General features: G+C 39.4%; 1 protein-coding gene across 50 annotated transcripts in view; it reads right to left on the reverse strand.

Annotated features, from left to right (window-relative positions):
* DOCK9 (dedicator of cytokinesis 9) overlaps positions 1-25,268 on the reverse strand; it is a 281,426-nt gene that overhangs the window by 9,886 nt on the left and 246,272 nt on the right. For 12 of the 50 annotated variants that reach the window (XM_072760889.1, XM_072760885.1, XM_072760897.1 and 9 more), the window contains 8 exons: positions 24,311-24,368; positions 23,329-23,406; positions 21,824-21,963; positions 9,588-9,710; positions 8,754-8,867; positions 8,038-8,073; positions 7,031-7,177; positions 2,847-3,057 (listed from right to left, as the gene is read on the reverse strand). In XM_072760889.1, the coding sequence (XP_072616990.1) occupies positions 2,847-3,057; positions 7,031-7,177; positions 8,038-8,073; positions 8,754-8,867; positions 9,588-9,710; positions 21,824-21,963; positions 23,329-23,406; positions 24,311-24,368 (907 nt within the window). The remainder of the gene's footprint in view (positions 1-2,846; positions 3,058-7,030; positions 7,178-8,037; positions 8,074-8,753; positions 8,868-9,587; positions 9,711-21,823; positions 21,964-23,328; positions 23,407-24,310; positions 24,369-25,268) is intronic. The other 38 variants (XM_072760931.1, XM_072760929.1, XM_072760916.1 and 35 more) reach the window with 7 other exon arrangements.

Consider the following 25,268-nt stretch of genomic DNA (forward strand, 5'->3'; position numbering starts at 1 on the left):
CCAGGGCTCCACCAGAGCCTGGACAGTCAAAGGTCTGGTCTGAAACAAAGCAATGGAAGAAGAACCTAAAGGCTTAATAACATAAGGGGAAACTCTCAAGTTCAAAGTCTTCAGAATATTCTGCTGTGTATCTTTAACTGAAGGTTGATATAGAGCTTACGTGCTTTTAAAGATGTTATTTATTTATTTATAGAGACAGAGAGAGAGCATGCAAGCAAGTAGTGGGAGAGGCAGAGGGAGAAGGAGAAGGAGAATCCTAAGCAGACTCCCCGCTGAGCATGGAGCTTGATGTGGGGCTCCATCTCACGACCCTGAGATCATGACCTGAGCTGAAATCAAGAGTTGGACACTCAACTCAACTGAATGAGCCACCCAGGCGCCCCTAGCTTATGTGTTTTTACTAGCATTTTTACAACCTGCTCTCGAAATCTTTATGCTGCTCAATACTATGCTTTCGATATTTTGAGATCTTTCAGGGTTAAAACTGTATTTTTTCTTTCCCCTTTGGCTCATCAGCAACCTCAAATGGCAAAGGGCTCAATGGTGGATAAGATCCAGCAAAGTAAATACATTCTTTCCCCCCTGGGGAATAATTTACAAAGTTCTTTAACACAAGGTGGGTAGTGTAACTCTCATATTACAGATGAGGAACCTAAGGCATAGATAGGGAGAAAGTAAGTGACTTGCCCAAGATCACATAGTGAAGACTGACCCAGGTCTGCAGGACTCAGGCCCATGCTCTATTCTGCCCCCATGTTCTCATCCTCACAGCTGAGCCAATAACCTGCATGTCTACTTCATCTCTCTCTGCAGTGGGGATACTTTCTGTCTCCTCTGTTCTGGCAGGTAGGGAGCTTTGCTCATGTTAAGCTAATCAAAAATATTTTCCTGACAAAATGGTAAACTTGTAACCCTGAAGGAAATCTGGCCAGAAAACACCCTATGGTAATAACTGTTTATGAATCAGTAATGCTACCTGAGCAGAATAATCCTAATAAAAAATCCTGACCCTAACTCATCAGTGAACTTGGTTTATTTAAAGCAGCAGTGCTTAAACTGAAGCAGCACCACAATCACCTGGGGGCTTGCTAAACACTGTTAGCTGGGCCCCAGACCCAGAGTTTCTGATTCAGTAGGGCTGGGTGGGGCCTGAGAATCTGTGTTTCTCCTAAGTTCCCTGATGATGCTGATGCTGCAGGACCAGGAACAGTGTGATAAGCAGTGATTTAAAGTCATGACAGCTATAGAGATAAACACCATAAGCTAGCAAAATGACTCCACCTAGAAATGTAGTTATCTTGTCTAATAAGGAGAATTTGCTACTGTGTCCATTAGAAAAACAACTCATATCTGGGGAGGGGCTACCATTTTCAGGGACAAAATTGTGCTTTACACATTATCTTTACTCTAAAAACAGGACTAGATGCTCTTTATGAATGTAGGCTTTTTTTTTTTTTTAACTTTTATCTCTATTCCTTCCTAGGAAGGGTAAAAAAATTCTCTGTAATATGCTATTCTAAGCTATTTTACAATGAATCATAGTCTTTTTTTTTTTTTTTTTACTGAGATACAAATTCACCCATCAAAAGTGTCCAATTCAGCAGTGGGAGAGGAGCCTCATGTGAGATGTGGCATCTTAACGGTGTTCCTTCCACTGGTCATTACAGGTGTCCATATGATTGGCCATGCAGAACAGCCAGCAACATCAACCTCTAGACAAGCCATGCGTGCTTTCCTGGTTCAGCTTAACTATCACTCTTTGAAATACTGGATGTAGACGTAACTGGCTTTCTAAGCAGATCTTCTCACTGATTTTTTTTTTTTAAGTCAAGAAAGTTCTATTTTAGGTTATCCTAGTCAGGGTGCTGACCCTAATCCAAGAGCAAGTGGGTCAAGCTCCCCTAAAGAAAGTAAAAATGACTCCCAAGATGACTCTAAACTCTTAGGAACTGGGAAATGATGCAAAACACATTTCTGAGAATGGTTATTGATGGCTAAACTGTGTCAAAGATCTAATAAAACTTAGTCACAGGAGCGCCTGCATGGCTCAGTTGATTAAGCATCTGCCTTTGGCTCAGGTCATGATTCCAGGGTCCTGGGATTGAGCCCCATGTTGGGCTCCTTACTCAGTGGGGAGTCTGCTTCTCCCTCACCCTCTGCTGTTCCCCCTATTTGTGCTCTCTCATTCTCTCTGTTAAATAAATAAATAAAACCTTAAAAAAACAAACAAACATAGCCAAATGGATACCCTCTGAATGCAGTGAGCTTCCTGGTAGTGGAAATATTCAAGCTGAGGTTGTCCAGCCAACCTCTCAGAGATGAGGTGGAAGGGCTCCAGTCTCATATCCCATTTATTCACTCAGCCTAAAATCTCAGAGTAGGTTCATGCTGGGACCTATGTGATAAAGATATGGAAGGGGTCCCTTCCTGTGAGGGGGCCATAGAACTGTGTGCAGGGGCTCTTAGGGCCCTGGGCCTAAGTAGTGAGTCCACATGGTTTCAGACAGTATGTAAATCACCTGAAATTGTGTGCAAAAGCACTCTGAGGAGGTAAGGGCCCACTGCTTTCATCAGATTCTAAAAAGGGCCAGTGACTTGACTTTGGATATGAACTTCTGGTCTAGTAGTAGAAGGAAATGCTAACAGATCAGTAGAAAAAGGTCAGAAGTATTCCAAAGTAAGCATAAGATAAATTTAAACTGAAACAGATCTGTGAGGAAAGTTAACTAAGCTCGAAGGGTCCTTCATTCTTCAAGATTCCGGATTCTTCTGGAGAACTCTTTATCTCTGTGTCCAGGCTAATGTCTGCATGTAACTCTTCAAGGAAGAGGCCGGAGAGATAGTACCTGTCAGTATGGTGCGCCGTTTGCACTGCTCCTCAACCCCGCCCTGTCTCTTCCCCGTCTGAGTGAAGGGCATCTCAAACATGAAGCGGCGAATGTTATGAGATCGCTCAAACTCCGTTTTCCTTTCTTGCAATTCTTTCTCATCGAAGAATGGGATCACATGAGTCACCTGAATGTATGCATACTTAGAATCCAGATCCTTCGGGTTGACCTTTAAATGAATAAAAAAATGGAGATTGGTGCAATGCTATTTGAAGGGCTCTTTCCAAGCACCCTTAAGCTTATCTTTCCACTTTTTATTAATAAAAGATTTGGAGCAGCGCCTGGGTGGCTCAGTTGATTAAGCATCTGACTCTTGATTTGGGCTCAGTCATGATCTTGTGAGATTGAACCAAGCACGACCACCCCTTGGTCTCCGCATCATTACTCAGCAGGGAGTCTGCTTGTCCCTCCCCTCTGCTCCTCCCTACACTCATGACGTGTGTGCATGTGCCCTCTCTCTCTCAAATAAATTTTTAAAATAAATAACGATTTGGAAAAATTTAGAAAAGCTGAAATAGTACAACACCCTTATACCCACTGCTTAGAACAATTACTAATGCTTTGTTTCAAATACAAACACTCATATACACGTGTGCATGCATACTTACACATAGACATTTTTTTTTTAGCTGAACCATTTCAAAGGAAATTATATCCATCATGCCACTTCAGCCAGGATCTCCTAAACATGAGGACATTCTCCTCCAAGACCATAATATATTCTACTTAATAAAATTAATTTAATTCCATAATATTACTCAGTACCCAGTCCATTAAAGTTTCTAAATGTAGCTATTTGTGTTTGAACCAGAATCTAATCAATGATCATATTTAATCTAGAATTCTCCACTTTTTTTTCATGACTTTGAATTTTTTTAAGACATTCAGTATTTTTCTTGCTGAATGACTTCCTATGTGGATTTTTCTGCTGGGTTCCTGAACTATATTTTTACATTTTTGGCTTAGAGAAAAAAATGTTTATTTTAGTAACAATGTTTAACACCTAGAACCTCAAGTTGTAATTAATCTGTAGACAGATTAGATGTAAACAGATGTGGATGAATTAATTTAATTTAGGTACAGACTAATCTAAGACTCCTCTAACCGTAAGTTTAGCTCCTGATGAACTCAGCACACAAATGCTTTTACAATTGCATCGCTACAATTAGCGGTGCTCTAACATCTGTGACCTGCCAAAACATGAAACGTAGGCATTTCCCATACAGGCACAACAGCTAATTTATTAGGGAGACAAATCAATTTTACACATATGAATCCTATTTAAGCTTGTAGGGCAATAAAAGAGGGTCTGACAAATGACTACAGAGAATTTGGAGACAATTCTGGAGTTGGGGCCAGCAAACGAATGAGGCCAAGAAGGTTTTGTCAGTCTCAAGTTATCAGGCATCACTGTCCTCTCTACAAGGACGTGTGTGAAGAAAAATGAAAAATAGATGCGAACATGCCTAAAACTTTGGAATTTAAGAAAGCACAACAATTCACGAGTTATTACTTCTATTAGAAACAGCCATGTGGCCAATCACTGTTAACTGTACTCAAACCTATGAAATATAACTCTCCTTAGTGGAAACAATTTAAAAGCAGTGCAAATACACACGCTTGCCTATCTTCTCAGTTGTATTTCCCTAGTCTTTCATTTCCAAAGTTGTATGTACATATCAGCAGAAGGAGCAGAGGACTGGTATTTGGGGGAAGAAGAATGCACGAGAGCCCAGAGAAGAGGTTATAAGGTTAAAGCCACAAGTTGACCCAGAAAAAGGTTACAGTTTGAGAGAAGGCAAATCAGACGTGATATGATCTAAGAAAAAAGTAGGTCTTCATAAGGTTGTATTGAGGTTTCTGCTTAAAAACAGACCAACAACGCATGTTTGTCCCCTTTCCTTTGTGCAACTCTGTTAAGATTCAGTGCAGAATTAACCTGTGAGCACCAAGCAAAGAGGAGAGAAGACAGCAGTGAGTGAGAACGTTTACTGAATTTCTGAAAGGTGCTTCCATGGAGGTGTGCTACCCAACTTCGCAGAAAGATGATTTTCCCATGCAGGTGAAAGGAGAGTTCTGAGGAAAACAGCACTTAGTGTTGATAGAAGTTCTAGTCTCAGTCCCCACAGAGAGGGGTAGCCAGTGAGTCAGAGCACCTCTTAGAAGCCTGCTGCTACAGACAGAATGTCTGCAACCCCTGGCCCCCAATTTAATCTCCAATGTGATAGTTTTGAGAGGAAGGAGGTGCCTAGGTCATGAGGGTGGAGCCCCATGAATGGGTTCATGCCCTTATTATAGGGGCCCCTCAGAGCTCCCTCACCTGTTCCACCATGTTAGGACACTGTGAGGAGACGGTGGTCTGTGAATCAGGAAGAAGGACCTCACCAGGCACAGCATCTATTGGCACCTTATCTTGGACTTCCCAACTGCCACACTGTGAAAGGTTTCTGTCGTGTGGAAGCTGCGCTGTGTAGGGTGTCTGTAACAGCAGTCTGAATGGTCTCATGTCCACAGAGGACTGGCAATAGGGTTAGGGTGACTGGGAGAGGTGGAAGCTGGAAACCAGGGCAAGTGGCCAAAGTCTATTTGGGGTGGTAAAACTCCAGGTTCCTACTCCCTGCCTCGTAAGAGAGAAGAGGTTGCTTCTTGGAGAAACTGGTCTGGAAAATGCGTTAAGTGGGTTTACCAGTCTCAGCAGAAAGCAGGGGCAAGGTACAGAGCAGAACACAGGGTAAGCAGGTTGAAGCTTGCAGGTCGAATGTGGGACCTTTAACCTTTGCTCATGTCCTGCATCCAGAACCCAGAATTACCTGCTTCCTTGTCCTCTCTCTACCACTTGGGCAGAAAACTGGAAGACTCTTCCCTGAAGAACAAAAGGACCTCAGGGAAACAGATTTCTGAGTCTAGGGACTCCAAAGCAGGGCTCAGGATGCAAAATGAACTAGGGATTCTCCAAAACAGTGAACTTGGAAGGACCGGAGAGTTTATCATTGCTGGAAATTGAGGAGGTTTTTGTTTGCTTAATATTGAATATTTTTGTTTGCTTAATATTTAATATTTACTTATTTACATTATTTTTTATTTTTTAAAAAAGATTTACTTATTAATTTTAGAGAGAGAGTATGTGTGTGCGGGCGTGAGCAGGGGGAGAAAATCTTCAAGCTGATTTCCTGTTGAGCACCAAGCCTCACACGGGGCTCAATCCCATGACCCATGAGATCATGACCTGAATCGAAACCGAGAGTCAGATACCTAAGCTCCTGAGCTACCAAGGTGCTCCAATTTTTATTATTTTTACATTGAAGTATAACTGACAAGATTATATTCATATCAGGTGTACAACATAGTGATTTAGCATCTCTATACATTATGCTGTGCTCACCATCTGCACTATACGACACCATCTGTACCATACAACACTATTATATTATCACTGACTGTATTCCTTATGCTGTGCCTCTTAACTGGAAGCCTGCATCTCCTCTTCCCCTACAGCCATTTTGTCCATCCCTCCCCCCTTCCCTTCTGGCAAACATCAGTTTGTTCTCTGTTTTTATGGGTATGATTCTGCTTTTTGTTTTTTGTTTATTTGTTTGGCTTTTTAGAGAGCAGGAGGATATTTTTAATGCAAAAAACCAGGAGCTCTATCTCAGCCTGAATTTCAGGAAGCAAAGGGATACCCAACTTCCTGGAGATATCCAGAGAACAGTGGGACACATAAATATACAGGAGACACGTGTAGTTTCAGAAAAGGTCTTCATGAGAGCAATACAGCAGAGGGCAGCCTCTCTAAATATAAAGTAGGTCTCATTCCCACAAATGTGGGGGCCAGTTAAGCTCTTTCCTTGGCCTGTCCATCTGCCTGTCTGTTCATCATCCTACTGAAAATGGTATATCTTCTCAGATGTTAATTTGTAAAAGAATATCTTCTTAAAATTATGAAATCTTTACTTAATGTAGAACATCAGAAAGCATAGAAAGGTGTCAAGAAGAAAAAAAATACCCTTGCTACTCAAGGCCAATCATTCTTAATTTTTCCTGTTTTGTCCCCCATACACATTTATGAATATATATGACCAATCATACATAATCAATCAGCACAGTATTATATTGCTACAAAATATTTTCAAACATGGTCATACCTTGCCAGAATCCTGTATCATTTTGACATTTTCAGAACCGAATTTATCTGAGTAGAGTTTAAGGAGTCTCTGGGAAATTTCTGACAGAGGTGTGAGTTTGGGTTCTTTGTAAATATACTCTTTTCCATCTTCATCTTCGAAGAATCCCTGTGACATAAAGCACAATTAGAGCTATTCCTAACCATAAACCCCAGGTTTACCACCCGAGAAGGATTCTCGTGTTATAAGGGTTAAAAAAAAAAAAAAAGGTAGGGAGAGGGGAGGATGATTCTAAAATAAAATCCTACTTAAACAGGCTTTCTGAAGAGGAAGGAAAATGATAATAATGTGAAGTTGGAGTACAAAGATAAAGGAAAACACACAAAACTGCAAACTCATTCAAGAATGCTGTCATTAAGTATTGAGTGAAATGGAGGATCAGGAACTCAAGACTGTTCTCTTGGGATCTAATGATGGGATTCAAGCCTGTTTCACATTCCCAAGAAGCAGAGCTCAGTAAGAAATGATTCAGCAGCCTGTTCCAGGCAGGCCTCAGAAATGCACACACACTCCCCTTCACTGGCTGCCCCCATTTATATAGGACTTTAGGACATAAACAGAAAAATATTCCAGTCCAGAGCAGATTTGGCACAAGTTATTGTGTAAGTTCTATTTTACTTTACTTATGAGAAAAATATGAAAGGGCTGGAGCATAATATCAGAAAATATTTTCACTATCACCAGTTAGCATGTGATTTAGCACTAATCGTGTCTGTCCAAGGCTTAGGATTGCATGGGAAGTGAAAAAGGTTGAAAATTTTAAAGTTCAGATTGGGGTTAATATTTGAAATAAATTTTAAAAAAAGTTTCTGATCTTAAATAAAAGAGAAAATGGTGCAAAAAAAACCACAATATATTAAAAAAAAATGCAGGCTAACATGAGACAAATAACACCCACATCAAACTAGGGAGTTTAGATGCAGTAATTTCACTATATTACTTGCTTTTTACGCATTTACTATAATTACCTCCACATCTGTTTCACTGTCTGTAAACTGGTATTGCTATAAAGTTATAAAAGACAATAACAGGATAAATTGAAGGTTATATAATGCTCATAGAAAACCACACACCCTAAATAAATGGATTATAATTTAATATCATTTAATTATGTTAGAGACTTGGAGGTTAAACTTCAGTTAAATTTAAATGAACCCTGTTCTACAGGGTTTTCTGAACTATGACAATGGTAAATATACTTGTGGAGATATTATACTACAAAAGAGAGAGATGCACAGGGAACAAAGGAAACTAGAACATCTTAATTTTGGTTTTAAAACATGCAGTATAGATGTGTAAGGAAAACAGGTGATTTATTTCTGTAAATGAAATAAAATGTTAATTTTTTTTTTTTTGGAGTTTGCAATGACTGGACAGATATACATACAGACTGGAAAAGGAACTTGCAAACCACACTGAGGTACCAAAGGTGGTGCTAAAAATGTCTTATGGAGGGAGAACTTACCGCTGCCTTAAGAAAGTAATAAAGAAAAGACAGGAAGAAAGAAAAAAAGCAGAAAGTTTACTGCAGAGGAAGGTAAGAATCATACTAAATATGACAAATTCATCAAATTAGCATTTATAGAAAATAGAAAATTTACAAAATACTTTATAGAATAAAAACAAAAACAAAAAACAAAAAACAAGGGCTTAGATTGGCTTACAGAACAGAGAGGAGGCTCACCTGTCCGAAGAAGGCCACTCGGAAGTATGTCCCCAAAAGCCTGCGGCCCGAGTGCATGACCTCAGTCACTTTGCTGTAGGCCCGGTGAAGGGTGTCATACAGATGGGCTAACCTCTGGAAAGCAGAACAAAACCCGTTTCTTCCCATTTGCAACTAGTAGAATCCATTTAAAAACAATTAAGTGAAATCATAGGTAAAAAATTCCTTAGACTTGAGTAAAAGAAACAAAAATGAAAAAAAAAATCAAGAATGTCTTGACTGCACAACTGGTAGTGACCATTTTTCAGTTATAATCTATTTCTACCAAATGAGCCATCTTGCATACTGAGGACCCATCAAATCTCCACATTGCCATAAGCAACTTCTGTGTTCAAGCTAACACGAAATGTCGGAGATGGTAAAGTCCTACGATGACGTTTTTAAGTCGATGCTTTTCCTACTCTGTTTGATAAGCTTCTTTTAGAAGCTGGACAAGCTCCCCAGCCCAGGAAGGATGGCAGGGCAAATAGCTTCCCACGTGGGTGGACCAAGGAAGAGCTCTAAGGAAGAAGGTACCCAGCAATTATAAAACTCTGTCCTTGGTAACCTTTCAAAAGTGGAGTGCCAAAATTACCAAACCTTGTTTTTCTAGATTTGGGGTCTATATGGAAGTGGGGCCCATGTGGGCCATGTATAATGGCTTCGAGGATCATGACCTCCAGCATCATGTGGAGGGTCAGGGACCACAGGTCATCTCTGACCGTGGCCTGCTTGTTTTCTTTGTATGTAAGGTTTGGGTGTATGTGTCACCCCATTGTCCTCTCAAACAGGAAAAAACCAAACCACTCTGATTACCTCAAAATCTCTCCGTTTCTCATAAATGGGGATGATGAGTTTATAGATGTCAGCGATTAGCTCATAGCGTTCAGCCTTCCAAAGTCCATCTGCACATTGTTCTAGAAGCTCCATGAGTACATCCTGATCAAAAAAGAAGGCCAGCGGCCAGAAAAGAGTGTTCAGGAAACATGACATTGTAATTCTTTGCAGAATGTTTAACCAGTTCCTAGTAAGAAGATTCCAAACTACATTATTTCTAAACACTAATTTCCATTCTGCACTATTTCTAAACATTATTTATTTAGTAATAAATAGCTCATCACTATGCTGTTTTTTTAATGAGCCATTTTTTAACCATTTACAAGCAGAAATGAAAGGTCACATTGTATGACTGTGTAATAGTTACATACCAGGGGAAAAAACTGACACTGATAGCTTCACACAGGCTCTCAATTTGTGTTTAGTTTTCTTTTTATAATTTAGATTTTTTTTTTCCTGGGGTGCTTGAGTGTCTTAGTTGGTTGAGCATCTTCATTTTGGCTTGGACCATGATCTCAGAGTCGTGGGATCAAGCCCTCTGTCAGGCTCTGTGCTCGGTGGGGATCTGCTTGAGATTCTTTCTCTCTCCCTCTCCCTCTGCCCCTCCTCCCTGCTTTCTCTCTAAAGGAAATAAAGAAATCTTTAAAAAAATTTTTTTTCCTTTCTAGGAAACAATAACAATGCTGAGACATGAAGTTACTAAGTGTGACTTCAACCCAAGTTAACCATCTCAGAGCAATTTAGTGTTGGCACATGGTAGGCATGACGCCTGCCTCACTAACAACCCTTTCCTTGGAAGCTTCTACCTACTGATCTAATCAGCATGACTATTTCCTGGCCAGTCACGGTTTCATCATCTGTGGACATGTGACCTAAATGGGCCAATCAGGATGACTTTTAGGACCTTGTACTGCAAAGCTGGCACCAAACTGTTCTCCCCGGCCCAGACATGACAGGCAGCCAAGAGCCTGACTGGGGCTGACATCTATCTCATGGCCAGCGAGGGGCCCATATGGCTTAGTAATAGAATGGAGAGCTCCCCCTCCCTCCCAAAGCGACTGTATCATGGATAACTCTGTTAAACACTCATATTGATTGCTCTCAATCTTTCTGGAATTTTCTAATGGAAGCCAATTTACTAAACTTTTATTGTTTAAGCCCATCTGAGTGGGGTTTCATTAAATGCTGTTGAGTAAATTTTCATGTGCTTCTTTGTCATCTGTATAGCTTTGGTGAAGTGTCTATTCAAATCTTTGGCTCATTTTTCTAGTGGGTTGTTTACTGAGTTTTGAGAATTCTTCACATATTTTGCATAAAAGTCCTTTACCAGACATGTGGTTTATAATTTTCTCCCAATCTGTGATTTATGTCTGGATTTTCTTAACAGTGTCATTTGAAGAGAATTTTAAAATTCTGATGAAGTTTATTTTTTTTCTGATGAAGTTTAATTTATCAAGTTTTTATTTCCTAGATTGTACTTTACATATTGAAAAAAATCTTTAACACAAGTCCACAAATATTTTCTCCTTAAGTTTTCTTCCAGAAGTTTTATAGTTTTACATTTAAGTCTATGATCTATGGAGTAATTTCTGAATATAGAGTGTAAAGTATGGGTTAATTTTTTTACATGAATGTCTAATTGTTCCAACACCATCTGATGAAGACTATCATTTCTCCACTGAACTGCCTTTGAATTCTTGTCAAAAATCAATTGAACCTGTAATCAATCATAGGAAACAAAGTGAAGATTGCTGGAGGCGATGGGGGTGAGGGGATGCAGTAACTGGATGATGGACGTGAAGGAGGGCACATGATGTAATGAGTACTGATTGTACTCATTACAGTATATGTTAACTAACTGAATTTAAATTTTAAAAAAAGGAAAAGAAAAAAAAACAAGAAGAATTTTATAAAATGATCTTCTCTAGGTATCAAATATACTACGTGCTCTACTAAAGTAAAGAAAATATATTACCTGAATGACTGGAAAAAAGTCATTTGAACCATATGTGTGTGGCTTCTCTATTTTGTTCCACTGATAGAGGATTACCACCCCAACTTTATAGAATGGTGTCTCCAGGGTGACACTAATGATATTTTGAGCCACACAACAATTTGTTCTGGGGTCTTTCCTGTGCACTACAGAATGGTTAGCAACATCCTTAGCCTCTACCTACTAGATGACAGTAGCAATACCTTCTCCCTCCCCCTTCCTCTAAATTGTGACACTAAAAAAAATTTCCAGATATTACCAAAAGTTCCCTGGAAGATGGGGGCAAAATCATCCCAACTGAAAACCAATGCTTTATAATAACCTTAAAAGTCAGATAGTGTGACTCTTTAAACTTTTTCAAAACTGTTTTGGCTAGTCTAGTTTTTTTGCTTTTCCTTATAAATTTTAAAATCCATTTTGTCAATTGCTACCAAAACCCCAGATGGGAGTTTGATCAGAACTGCTTCTGCATCTGTAAATCAGTTTAGGGAGAACTGACACTTTAACAATATTGAGTCTTCCACAAACACTTTAGGTCTTTGATTTTTTTCATCAGTGTTTTGTAATTTTTAGCATAGAAACCCACACAGATTTATATCTAAGTTTTTGTGAGGTTTTTGATGTTACTGTAAATAGTACTGTTTTTTAATCTTGATGATTTTTTTCCCAAGGAAAGTACTTTATTGGACAATATTTAAAGTCTACCAGCATACATGTTTGTAAGAATTATATAAAACAATCATTAATATGGTGAAACCACAGTACAAGAATCTCTAAATGTGAAAAACGTTGATTGACTTTTGTATATCGGTTTTTATATCCTGTGATCTTGCTAAACTTTGTAAATTCTTTGGGATTTTCTCTGTCATAAAGACAACTATATCATGGGAGTATAGGCAGTTTTCTTTCTTTTTTTTTTTTTGCCTATTGTACTGGTTAGAACCTCCAGCAGAACATTGAATAGAAGTGTGAAAGCAGGTATTCTTGTTTTTTTTTCCAGTTTTAGGGAAAATCACTTAGCCTTTCACCACTAAGTATAATGTTAGCTGCAGGTTTTTTGTAGATAATCTTTTTTGGGTTGAGGAAGTTCCTTTCTCTTCCTAGTTTTTTTGTTTTAAAACCGTGAGTGGATGTTCATCTTTCTCAAATGATTTTTCTGCATCTGTTGAGATGATCATACAGGTTTTTAAATTTATTCTGTTAATACAGTGAATTACATTAATTGGTTTTCCAATGTTGAACCAACAGTGCATTCCCAGGGTAAACCCCACATGGTCATGATTTATTTTTCTTTTATATTTTACTAGATTACATCTGCAAATTTATCTTTAAATGCCACTTGTCTTTAAACATATTTGTATCCTCTATCGCACCTTATTTTTTTAAAAAAGATTTTGTTTATTTATTTGAGAGACAGAGTGAGTAAGAGAACACATGAGCAGGGGCAGAAGGAGAGAGAGACAGACTCCCCGCTGAGCAGGGAGCCTGAAGTGAGGCTTCATCTCAGGATTCTGGGATCATGACCCAAGCCAAAGACAGATGCCCAATTGACTCAGTCACCCAGGTGCCCCTCTCTATCATATTTTAAATGAAGGGCAGGATCTATGTTTTTTCATTCCTAATCTACTTTTTCACTATAGGCCTAATGTGTACAGTTTATATATCCTAAGAAAATAAACATTTTTTTAAAGTAGGCTTCACACTCTGTGTGGAGCCCAATTGTGGGGCCTGAACCCATGACCTTGAGATCAACACATGAGCTCAGATCAAAAGTCAGATGGTGAACCAACTGAGCCACCCAGGCGCCCCAAAGATAAACATTTCTAAAGCAGTTGTGAATCAAATTTATCAGAAAATACTGTCTGACTTTAAAAACCATCTTTAAAGCAAGACATTTAACTCTTATGTCATGTTTACAATATACAAATCATAAAACCATCATCAGTGTGACTAAACTGAGCCAATGCTTGTAAAGAAGATACCAATTGTCTCATACTTTTATTGCACATCTTTTAAGTGCAAACACTAAACTTTACATAGTAACTACTATAACAGCTATAGACAAAGAAAAAATCAGAAAAGGTTCTAATACCATCTCTTCTCCTTGAGCATTTGTATTATAAAAATGTACATCTTAGTTTTGTCTCAAATCTTTTCCAATGATAGAATCTCCCCAGACTAAGCATGACAAATGTTTATGATTACTCTCACACTCTTCTGATTATAAAAAGCTAGAAAAAAGCATACAAACAAAACTTGTATAACATCAGTATCAATATACTTACCTTTCTATATTAGTAAAACTGGGGATATAATAAAGGTCTAACCTTAATTTGGTGGTTGTGAGGATCAAATAAAATTTTACCCATCAAAGTGCTCTGAAAACTATAAATGCTGTGTGGTTAAATTTGCAGGCTAGTTAAACAGATTGCTCTTCTTTCAATTATCACTTTCTACTTTGTAGTGATTGTTTAAAAATGGTATCTTACTATCAATGGACTACATAATAGCCCACAGTGCCATACACATATTTGGTAGTGAGGACTTGGAGGAATGAATTAGTCTTCATTTTTCTTAGTAATTTAACTATTACTCCTACCTGCCCTTTGCTGTCGGGAAGTAAGTTAACAGTCCTTTCATCAAAGCCTTCCATTTCTTGCACACCTTAGGTCAAAGTCGTTGCTAGTAGGTAGTTTTTGAGCATCTTCGTTCTCAGTGGTGCTGAGGGACTACTGGTAGAGGTGGAAGGATTTTGGAAGCCTCAATTCCCCATCAGGGATGAGAATATTGCACACCCAAAGTGTTCTTCCAATAATGCAAATCAAATGGAACTTTACTTATTTAAAAACTAGGTTTAACTTACAGACTACTCATTTGGGCGCTTTCTCAATACTGGGCTTTGTTCAAAGAGAAATGTAAACTTTCTGTAAGAAACTACAATTGGTTCCATCAGTATTGGATAATCCACACTATGCATGTGAATACACAATGATGATATTCTGTTTGTGGATGGGACCAAAGAGACCTACAGATTCTTAATTCCATGTCGTAGCAGTCATAACACAATAAGCATCTGGAGTCGTTTTGACGTCATCTTACAGAAAACTGAAATTCTTCTCAAAGAATTATAAAAGTTATAACTGGGCACAGTTACTACCACATTGTTAACTTGATTCTTTCCCTTTATTCATTTACATGTTTTACCAAGCATCTACTATATGCAAGGCACTGTGCTTGACACTGGGGTTATAAAGCAAATTTATATAAATAAAATGAAATTTCTATAATTTATAAAAATGGTTCTATAGATTTTTCTATGAATGTGGAAGGTATATTTTGGATGGTTTATTAGGGTATGCACATAAATAAAATTTGCTTTGAGGAGGGGCCTTCAAAGACACACAGAGGTTATCCTTCAGAGCAGCTAAGACTGATGTACTAGAGACTCATGACCACCAAATGGAAGATGTGAAATACACGTTAAGATACCATGGATAAGGAAAACAGTAATTTCAAATACATGCCCAAACTTCAAGTCACAAAGGTAGACACTCTGAATTGAGAGCAGTAGGGTTTTTTTTTTTTTAAACAGTAGTCAATGTATCTCTGGGTGAATATTGGGGAGGCCAATTATCAGTGAATGAAGCACTTCTTGGTCTCAAGGAGTCCAGTACGAAGACTGATCCATAAAGAGATTATAAAAAATGCTAGTAAGTGCTGATAAAGAAACATGCAGGCAATCAGTGATGCAGACAGGAATGGCCTCCATCCAGTGATGTGGGAGAGGAGAGACACAGGAAGTTCCAGAAAGTGGTGACTGAGTCTTAAAAATGATCAGGAGTTAGTAAGGCAAAGGTGAAAGGTGCCAGTAGGAAGGAAGAGAGGGGAGACCTTCCAGGGAGAGGGAACACGATGGGCAAAAGACATGGGAGTGAGGGCAGCACAGCGGGGGAGGAATTTACAAGTAGTCTGAGGGGTGATTCAGAATACAAAATCCAAACCAGGGAGTGGCAAGAGATGAGGCTAGGTGGGGCGGTGTGGAAAGGATTTAAACAGGCTAGATAGCTATACTCAAAGTTTTCTATGTCAAAAATAGATTAATTAAATGTAGATAATTTTGAGATATGAAAATACATATAGGCATATGTCAACTATCACAATGATTAAGGATTCTATAAGGAAGGTATTACTTGATTTTGAAATGATCTTCTGTCTATCCATAAAAGGTACCTTTACAGCAGCCTTTCAGGTATATTTTAAATGGCCCTAGGGCAGCCCAGGTGGCTCAGTGGTTTAGTGCCACCTTCAGCCCAGGGCGTGATCCTGGAGACCAAGGATCGAGTTCCACATCGGGCTCCTTGCAGAGAGTCTGCTTCTCCCTCTGCCTGTATCTCTGCCTCTCTCTCTCTGTGTCTCTCATGAATAAATAAATAAAATCTTAAAAAAAAAAAAAGGAAAATCTGTCAAATTGGGTTCAGAAAGATGGACTTCAAGCAGGAAACTCTCCTCCAGAATGGTTGGAAAATGGGAACATTTGATAAAGCGAATAGAGCTTAGTAAATAATTGAAATTAAGTATCGCATTTGATGGTAATCAGGAATTAGGAAATAACACATCACCTATTTTTATATACTACTAGACATTATTTTATCTTTTTTTCTTATTCAGGAGGTAGATCTGTAGTTCATTAGTGTGATATCAGTTATTATTAAAAAGAAGTGATAATACATACTATAAAAAGCAATGCCTGTATAGATTTTATTCAAAAACAAACTAAGGAGTGCCTGGGTGGCTCAGTCAGTTAAAGTGTTTGGTTTCGGCTCAGGTCATGATCTCATGGGCTGTGGCAGGCTCCATGCTCAGCAAGGAAGTTTGCTGGAGATTCTCTCCTTCTGCACCCCCCCTAAATAAATAAATCTTAAAAAAAAAAACAACCCCAAAACTAAAAATAGCTTCTATAAGAAAGGATAAGCCCTCTCATAAAAGTAGAGTATGGAACACCAAACATGAAAGTATAATTTAGTAACGTAAATTATCCAACCTAATGTCAATCTATATATACCTAGACATTTAGAGTTGGTACATCAAGTAAAAATTCTTTGAACAGAAATAACCAGTAAAAGAAAAAAAGAAAGAACCAGTACTCTCAGATAGTTCAGCTTGAGAGGCTATATGTCAACACAAAATTAGAGAGTCATAGGAATTATGATGTCATAGTAACTAAACACTGGGGCATATATGAATAATATTCTCAGCAGAAATTCCATGTATTAATTTACTTAGAATTCTCAGCAATCATAGCACCCTGAAAACCAGAGCTAATCCAGACAATGGTCAGAGAGTGATGACCTTGAACAGAAAGCTTGATGGTTTTATCACCTTACTTAAAATTTAAATGCCAAGATATATTTTCTAAATTGCCAATATATGCAAAGAACTATAAGTAATTACTGGTTGGGAAAAAAAAAACCCTCAATGAACTTTATGCATCTGAAAAGCTTATATATTATGTCATTAGATTGATCTTAAAATGATTCCAGTGCAAGCTCATAAGCCATTGAGACAGCTGTTTAAATTGTAATTAGCCACTTCCATTTTCAAGTGTGCCACAGCAATGTGACTGAGGTCACAGAGCACCTGTCTGTGGAAACAGCACACTAATGTTGTATATGGGTATGTGTACACACAAAAATGCCTATTGGGGCCCGTTTATGTATAGGGTATTTAAAAATTCATTTAAATGCCAATTTTTCCATCTAGTATTAATTTAATCTAACCTTATGTATGAAGCTAGATGTTGTCCCTACTATCTGTCATTTAGAAATAACATAAACGTGAGACCAGGTTTGGGCAATGGCATACCTTATGGCTTAATTCACACTTCCACCAAATTACTGTTTCTTGAGATAGAGTTGAGAACCCCTTGCAGCAAGATAATCACTTGCAATGCTTATTGCAAGATATAAATACAGATTCCCAGGCACTACACTCACCCAGTGAAATCTGGGGACTGGCAGAGCAGGAAGACTGGAAATCTATATTTGTAACAAGAATCTATTTCTAATTAAGTACACTAAAATTTGAGGACTATTGGACCAAGTGACGTTTTCTGAGGCAGGCACATCACTTACGTATCCCCCAGCTAGCACATGGCATACAGCTAGTTTATGGAATGAATCAATATATGTCAATATAGAAATTCCAGGTCATGAAGAACTCAGACAACTTCCAATTCAGACTATAAAGGGCCATAGTTTTGGTATTTCTCCTCCATGGGAAGAAAGCATCATCAAATGCAGTCTAATGTGCTAGCGTAGGGAGCAGATCACACTCACATTTCTATCTCCAGTACCTAATTCAGTGCCAAGAAAGCTCAGTAAATATTTGCAAAATGAAGCAGGCCAATATGCCCTGGTATGAGCCAAAGGTAGAGCAGTTAGACCAGTTCCACGGGCGAAGTTCACTAGTCACCACTGCAATGACCTGCATGATGACAAAAGTGCCTCCATGGATATCGATTTTGGGGTTACAAGGACATTTTAGCAAGTGGGCAAATAGTGAAGATGAACTGTATTTTCTATTTCCCCTTCCAGAGTCCCTCTTAGCCCATCCTTCCTAGCTCTGTGCTTTGGGAGGTTGATGCACCAGCACTGCTGGCCTGCAGGCTGGGCTTCCTGTCCTCTGGCTCCTGGCTGAGTTCAGTCAATGGAAGGCCCGGTAAAAGCCTGGAGGGCAGGCGGAGAGTGAGGATGGACTAGCTATGCACATGCCCCTCCCTGCCAGGGTAGGGTACAGGCCTGAGCTCTCCCCTACAACCTGTCATGTGCCCCCACCCTGTGGAGTTTCTCTCTTTCTCCCCTCCCCTAGTCCACAGGGTGAGAGGTGGTACCCCAGCTGTTGCTAACCTCAAGGGTACTGCAATATTATTTGTTCATTTTCCTTCACTCTATTCAAACTTTTCAAAATAGTCCCTTTGTTAGCCTTTTTTCAATGCCTCAAGTGTGCTGCCTATTTCTACATGGGATCCTGAGGGAGGAATTTCAAAACTTCATGGGCTGTGTGGAACTTTGATGCCACAGGGGATTCAGAATTCTTCAATCTGCACAAGCTCCAACTTGCGTAACAGAATTGTAAACAGGAATGGGATGTTTCTTTTTATCTAATCAAAAGCAACTGGGAGGGAGTCTGCTCTTTAGATCAGAGTCAGGGAAGATGAACCACAATCAATAAAAATCTATCTGAGGTCTGCTGCTGGGAGAACTGTGTGTTCTTATGCAGCTCCACGAAAATCGTGTTAGGAAAGCACAAGGCATTTAAGTACATCTAATAATGCAGATTAAAAGGGCAATGGTTTTTATTAAGCTATGTGCTACACACCTATCCCCATGAGCTTTTCCCAAAACTCCTTCTAGGAAAGAGATGTTCAACTTTTTCTTTTTCTTGAAAACATCCTGATAGCCAAAGCAAAAATGCATGTGGTAATCTGTTTTCCTAACTTTTAGATCATGTTCTTTCAACTCCCAGCTAGTTTCAATCTTGACATGCAGCGGTTGCTCAGGACTTTATAATTCTACCGCGTCACATCCTAATCCTTACAGATCATTGTGTACTATGGACTTTGCTAAACATTTACCAACTTTATGCTTCAAGGACAGGGTGGAAAATCCATTTTCTGGAAATAACTGATAAAGTGACTGCTCTCACATGTTTAGTTATCACTCAGACTGGGTGCCATTCACAAATTTCCTCAATCAAGTCGGTGCTTGATTTCCTAGGTTGATTCCCTAGGCTGAAGTGATTATTCCAGCCTATTACTTAATCAGATGAGCAAATCTGAGCTTCATTTTATCATCCTATAGGGCAGGTTACTGAGAACTGTTTACTTTCTTTTTTCTTTTTAAGATTTTATTTATTAGAGAGAGAAAGAGCGCGAGCACGTGCACAAGCAGGGGGAGGGGCAGAGGGAGAGGGAGTAGCAGATTCCCCACTGAGCAGGGAGCCCAATGCAGGGGCTCGAACCCAGGATCCTGAGATCATGACCTGAGCTGAAGGCAAATGCTTAACCAACTGAGCTACCCAGGGCCCCGAGAACTGTTTACTTTCAAATCTTTAGTTGTTCTTGGCATCATTGCTTTCCTTATCAAATTCTAAACAAAATGCTGTAGTCCAGAGGTCTTTGTAGACACAAGGGGGCATGGTGGTTTCTGCAAGGAGACAATTTGAGCCTCCTCTCAAAGAAAAACCCAGTCAAACGCGCCTTGGAAGGAGGAGTTTAATGCAAGCCTATTGCCTCAGTGAGAGGTTTCACACTTCAGGGCAAAAACTGAAAATTACCATCTGCCCTGGCATTACAAGGTAGAGACACAGCTGAACTGTTAATGCCATGCAATAACTGCCTTTTTTTCTCCTTTGAGATACCTAGAAAAATTTATCTCCTGGTTAAAATTATTTTAATATTTCAATGTGAAATGCACTCAATATATTATCCTTCTTTCTCATGTTTACTTTTTAATTTACAGGGTCATATGAGACTAGACAATTTATGATAGTGGTTCTTATACAATGGGGGCTTAAGACCCCTTTTATCATTAAAATTATTGAGAATTCCTTAAAAAATACTGAGAACTTTTATGTATATGAGTGTTATATCTCAATATTCATAATATTAGGAATGGAAACTGGAAAATGCTAATTTATTTTTAAATTTTTAAAATTATTATTTTTAAATATTTTTTTATTTATTCGTGAGAGACACAGAGAGAGAGGCACAGACATAGGCAGAGGGAAGGGCAGGCTCCCCACAAAGTCCGATGTGGGACTCGATCCCGGAACTCTGGGAACACGACCTGAGCCAAAGGCAGATGTTAAGCCACCCAGGAGTCCCCCTAAAAGATTTATTAATTTAAGTAAGATAATAATAAACCTATTACATGTTAATGAAACATTTTCTCCAAAAGAAAAAAAATATTAGGGAAGAAAGTAGCACCGTTTTACATTTTTGTAACTCTCTTTAATGACTGACATCATAGGAGAAACCTGGATTTTCATATCTACTTCTGTATTCAATCTGTTCAATATGCTGTTTTGGATGATGTATACCAAGAAAGTCCAGCCCTGCACATTCGGTTGGAAAAGGAGGGACCTCAAAGACTTCCTGAAAGGGTCTCGGGGACCCCAAATCTTCCTGGATCACACTTTGAGAACTGATTCTTTGACTGGTTAGTGGCGTGAAGGATGTTTGTCTGTAGCCCTACTTATGGGCAAAAACATATCTAGAAGTCATAACATTAATTGTAGGACCTCCACATCATAAAAACATGTAGAACGGAAGCAGAAGATAGTTACTTCTCTCTGTTCTTTCTCTCCACATGAAGAAACAGACGATTTATTTTTCTTTATTTAAAAGACAGGCAAGATCGACATGCTTTCCCTTGACTATTCCATTCTGCCCTGAGCTGAGGGGAGGCAGGCACACATGGAAAACCCTTCTGGCAGACAGTTGACTGAAGAGGAAATTCAGTGGACAGAGGCAGAAAACTCACATTTGTTCAAATTCCTAGCTTTACTTTAAAATTTTCTGGTTCCAGATAAATGGCTGTAAGGTAATCCTATTTTGACCAGAAAGTTGCAGAAACTGCCACCATGATCTAACGTGGAAGCTTCTGACCTCTATCGGGGGCAGGATGAGGTATTCTTCTTCACCAATGGTGAGAGGAATCTGGGATAAAGCCTGCAAGTAGAGGCAGGGGCCCGGGGCTGCTCTGGCCCTAAGCCCAGGCTGGCCTCTCAATGGCTTTGTGTGTCTGCAGACCCAGGAGAGAGGTCAGTGTGGGGGACACTGATTTAAAAGTCTGAGTGACTGGTTAGCTCAGTTGGTTCAAGTGTGATGCTAATAAAAGTCAGATCAAAATAGCAATAAAACCCTATTTTAGCTGGAGAAATTAATTGCTGGAAAGAATGAGAAACCTTATGGTCAAAATACTAGACTTTTTCCCACATGCGTTTGAGCTCTTAGCCTCACTTTCCTCCCAACTAGCTCCTCAAACTCTCTTTCCAGAGCAAAGGAGGAATTCCTAGAAAGGGGAATGGCAGAGCTTTTGCTGCTCTGTTTCAGCCATCTGGAGCATTCGTTTAGTCAGGGGGAAGTGGGTAGCTGGCAGCTGCTGAGAGAAAACCATCATGTGATGTGCTGGCAGAGCACAGCCGCCTCGGAGATACTCACGAACTGAAGACCTACGCCAGCCGAGGCGCTCACCTCGTTGAAATGGACATCCTGCATTCCGACATCTTCCATCATGGAGGCCTCCTCGTCTATGTTTGGGGTGATCACCCTGAATGCTGTGCATCCTTGTCTAAACATGCCTACAAGTGACACAGCAGGGGAGAGAGTAGATTAGTAACCCTAAGTGGACGGACCTCGAGGGTTCTTCCTGCCCCCAAGTTTCTGTGTTGAAGGAAGCCACTGACTCTGAAATCTTTTAGGTCTCAGGCCACCCTTCTCACAGGGAGTCACTGTGTGTTTTCTTCATTTGCTTCCTCATATCAAGCCTTCCCTCCCTCAATTCTTTCTTCATCCTTTTAATTCTTTACCCACCTTTATTAAAATATACGTAATCTTTAAATAAACTATAAATAAACTGAACAGGTATTGGATCCAAATTAATAATTTTAAAACAACAACAATAATTTGACTTTCTATGATAACCCCATGCTCAGATACTGAGAAAGATAAAGCCAAAGCCAATCAAAGAGAAATGTGACTCAAACAGAACTGTTGCCTTCAAGCTGTCACCTTCCCTACTATGGCTGAGGGTAACTCATAACTCAGATGAGAACTTGCTCTTCTCCTTCATAAAGCAGCCTACCAACATGTAACTCAATAGTTGCAGCCATGAGCTGAGAGGCCATTTTAGCTGGTTCCATGTCTACTGCCTGAGGGGTAAGGACAGGCCTTCTGTCCTCCCCACAATCAAAGAGCAGGACCACCAACAGCATGAATACGTCAGGGGCCTGAGCACTCTGATTCTCTCAGGAAAATGGTATAAGGTTGGAGCTGGGATCAAGAACCGAGATAAGGATAAACTGCAAAGCCATAATGACTCTTTCACACTCATCTTGGAGGCCCTGGGGGAAAAGTCATAGGTCAGTTGGAGGATGTCAGCTGGGCAAAAATGATCAAGAAGGACTTGAAACGTACTGCTACTCTATTTTGAGATCACTATTTATAATAAAATAAAACTCAAAACTTGAATGGACACCTCCCATATTTTGGGAAGAAGAGGAGCACAGAGTATTTTGAAATCATGTCTTGAAAGAATAGATTGTGGAGTCAGAGATTTTTCTGCTACATGATGGTGGAGGTTTCCAAGCCTTGAGACAAAAGATATCCCCCTTGACAAGTATTAATCTAGGAGCTTAAAGATACGACTTTGTTTTTTTGTTAACATACAAAAAACCAAAATCAGAGAAGCCAACCACCCAGGTTTCTGGCTAGAGAGTACATTTAAATATACACCTCAGCTCTAACAGAGTAATTGTAGGAGTGGCCCAAGCGCTCCCCCCCTTGCAAAGGAACAGACCGCCATGGAATAAGAGAGGAAAAGAAGGAAGGGAAGGAGGGAGCCAAATCTATCCATGCAGAGTCGCGAGGGAGAATCCCCACACCTCTAAGTGTCAGGTGGATGGGGCAGCTGGGGCACTGGGGGCTGGACCCACCCTCAGGCTCACCTCCCCGGCGCCTCCTCTGGCAGGTGCTGTGGCTGTAGGGGAAGAGGGGCAGCTCCGGACGGAGGGCTATGTCTGCTTCTAAACACGAGGAAATGTATTACCTGACAAAAAGTCTCAACAGGAAATCATGCTAGTAGCAAGAGAATATGGAAACCTTTCCTTTCTCTCTCCTTTGGGTTCTGATGTATGACAAGCCTAGACTCCAATTAAATTCCATCTCAAAGAGCCAGCTGTACCAGAAATACAGAAATTCCCCGGTCCCAGCATCTGATTTTCTATCATCATTTCTGACTTTGGAAATGTATTTCTTGTTAGCCAGATCTAGGACTGCTGTACTCCAGGACACAGGCACACATGATGAGCTTTCCTAAAAACCTCAGTGTTTTTGATTTCCAAATGGAAATGAGCAACTGGTATTTAACCAAAAGAACCCATGAAAGAATTCATGGCCTGCTCATCTGGGAACAAACATATAATGCACAAAAGAGCAGCACTCACACACTCCTGCCCTCTCCTTCCCTAGGGAGGCAAGGTTTCTGGTCGGCAAGGCTGCCTACCCACATAATAAAGCCAACTGGGCTGTGGTTCTAAAAAAAAAATGCTGATACTCTCCCATCAAAGCTGTCATTTGATTGATAAACAGTTCCAGTGGGAACTGTCTTTAGGGAAAATTAATCTTGTCTCAGCTCAAGATTAGCCAGTCAAGGACACCCAGATGCAAAGCTCATTAAGTAGTTTTTGCAAGATAGAGTCGTTAAAGGTCATACAATAACATGTCATCTAGTTTTCTTTTTGATATTGGCACCTCTGCTGTGCTTACCAAGCCAAGCAAATGTCTTACCAGTGAATAAAACCAAGAACACCTGCATGCACACAAATCCAAAATGCCCCCACTTCCAAGTCTTTCTGAATGGCTCTCACTTGTCTTTTCTGCTTTGTACGGTTTTATATTCATTTCACAAAACACAGAAATCATTCCTACCTTTCCGTGTGAGATACTCTGCCACCAGGGCTGTGACATGGACATAACACATCGCTGCCTACAATAAAAGACATATGCTTCAGGATCACCATGTATAGAGTGCATCTGAAAAAAAAACTGCAAATCGAGATGAATGGTAGTAAATTTGCTAAGGCTCATTCCTGTTTAGAATGACTGCATTTTAATATAAAAGATTAAAAAAGTATTTGTTCTTACTCTATTGAAGATTTCTGCATCATTTCTCTGAAGGTAAAAAGGACCATTTGAAGAAAAGGCATGTGTCTTCCTAGATTCTGAGAGAATTGCTCAGATTTCAGCAAATAGTTTTCTCTCAACTTAAAAAAAGATGTAGTGACTGTTTCCCAACATGGAATTATAATCTAAAATTATAGCTTAATGTTAGATAACATTAAAAACACCTTAAAATGAAAGAAAAAATAAAAATTGATTTTTTTTAACAAAGTTCCACAGTACTATAAAAAATATAAAATAGCTGTTGGAAAAGACCCCGACTCTGATGCCTGAGTACCTGGTTCTTGTCAGAATGACAGAAAAATTACTACTAGTAGTAATATGTGATTCACTTTTATTATAGCTAATAATAAGTAGTTAGGCTAATATGTAGATTAAATTTATGGTGAAACGTCTTGATTAATCAATACGTAAAAATTGTGACATAAACTTTTCAGATGTAGAAAATGATTTTACTAATTCAGGCAATTACAGAAGTTTAAGAGTAAAATCATGCTTCTTTGGTAATACTGTTGATCATACCTAAATGCTTTCAGCACAAATCAGAAACAGTTTTAAGAGGAACACAGAACCTGCCGTACATACAGCCTACTGCTTTCCTTAACATCACCCCATTACTGATGATGTCACGAGGCATTGAGGGGTTAGAAAGGGGCTCAATGTTACAGACTCAGTAAGCGTTGATGTGAGATCTAGTCTATCTCCA

Source organism: Vulpes vulpes, chromosome 6, assembly GCF_048418805.1.
Source record: "Vulpes vulpes isolate BD-2025 chromosome 6, VulVul3, whole genome shotgun sequence".
NCBI lineage: Eukaryota > Metazoa > Chordata > Mammalia > Carnivora > Canidae > Vulpes > Vulpes vulpes.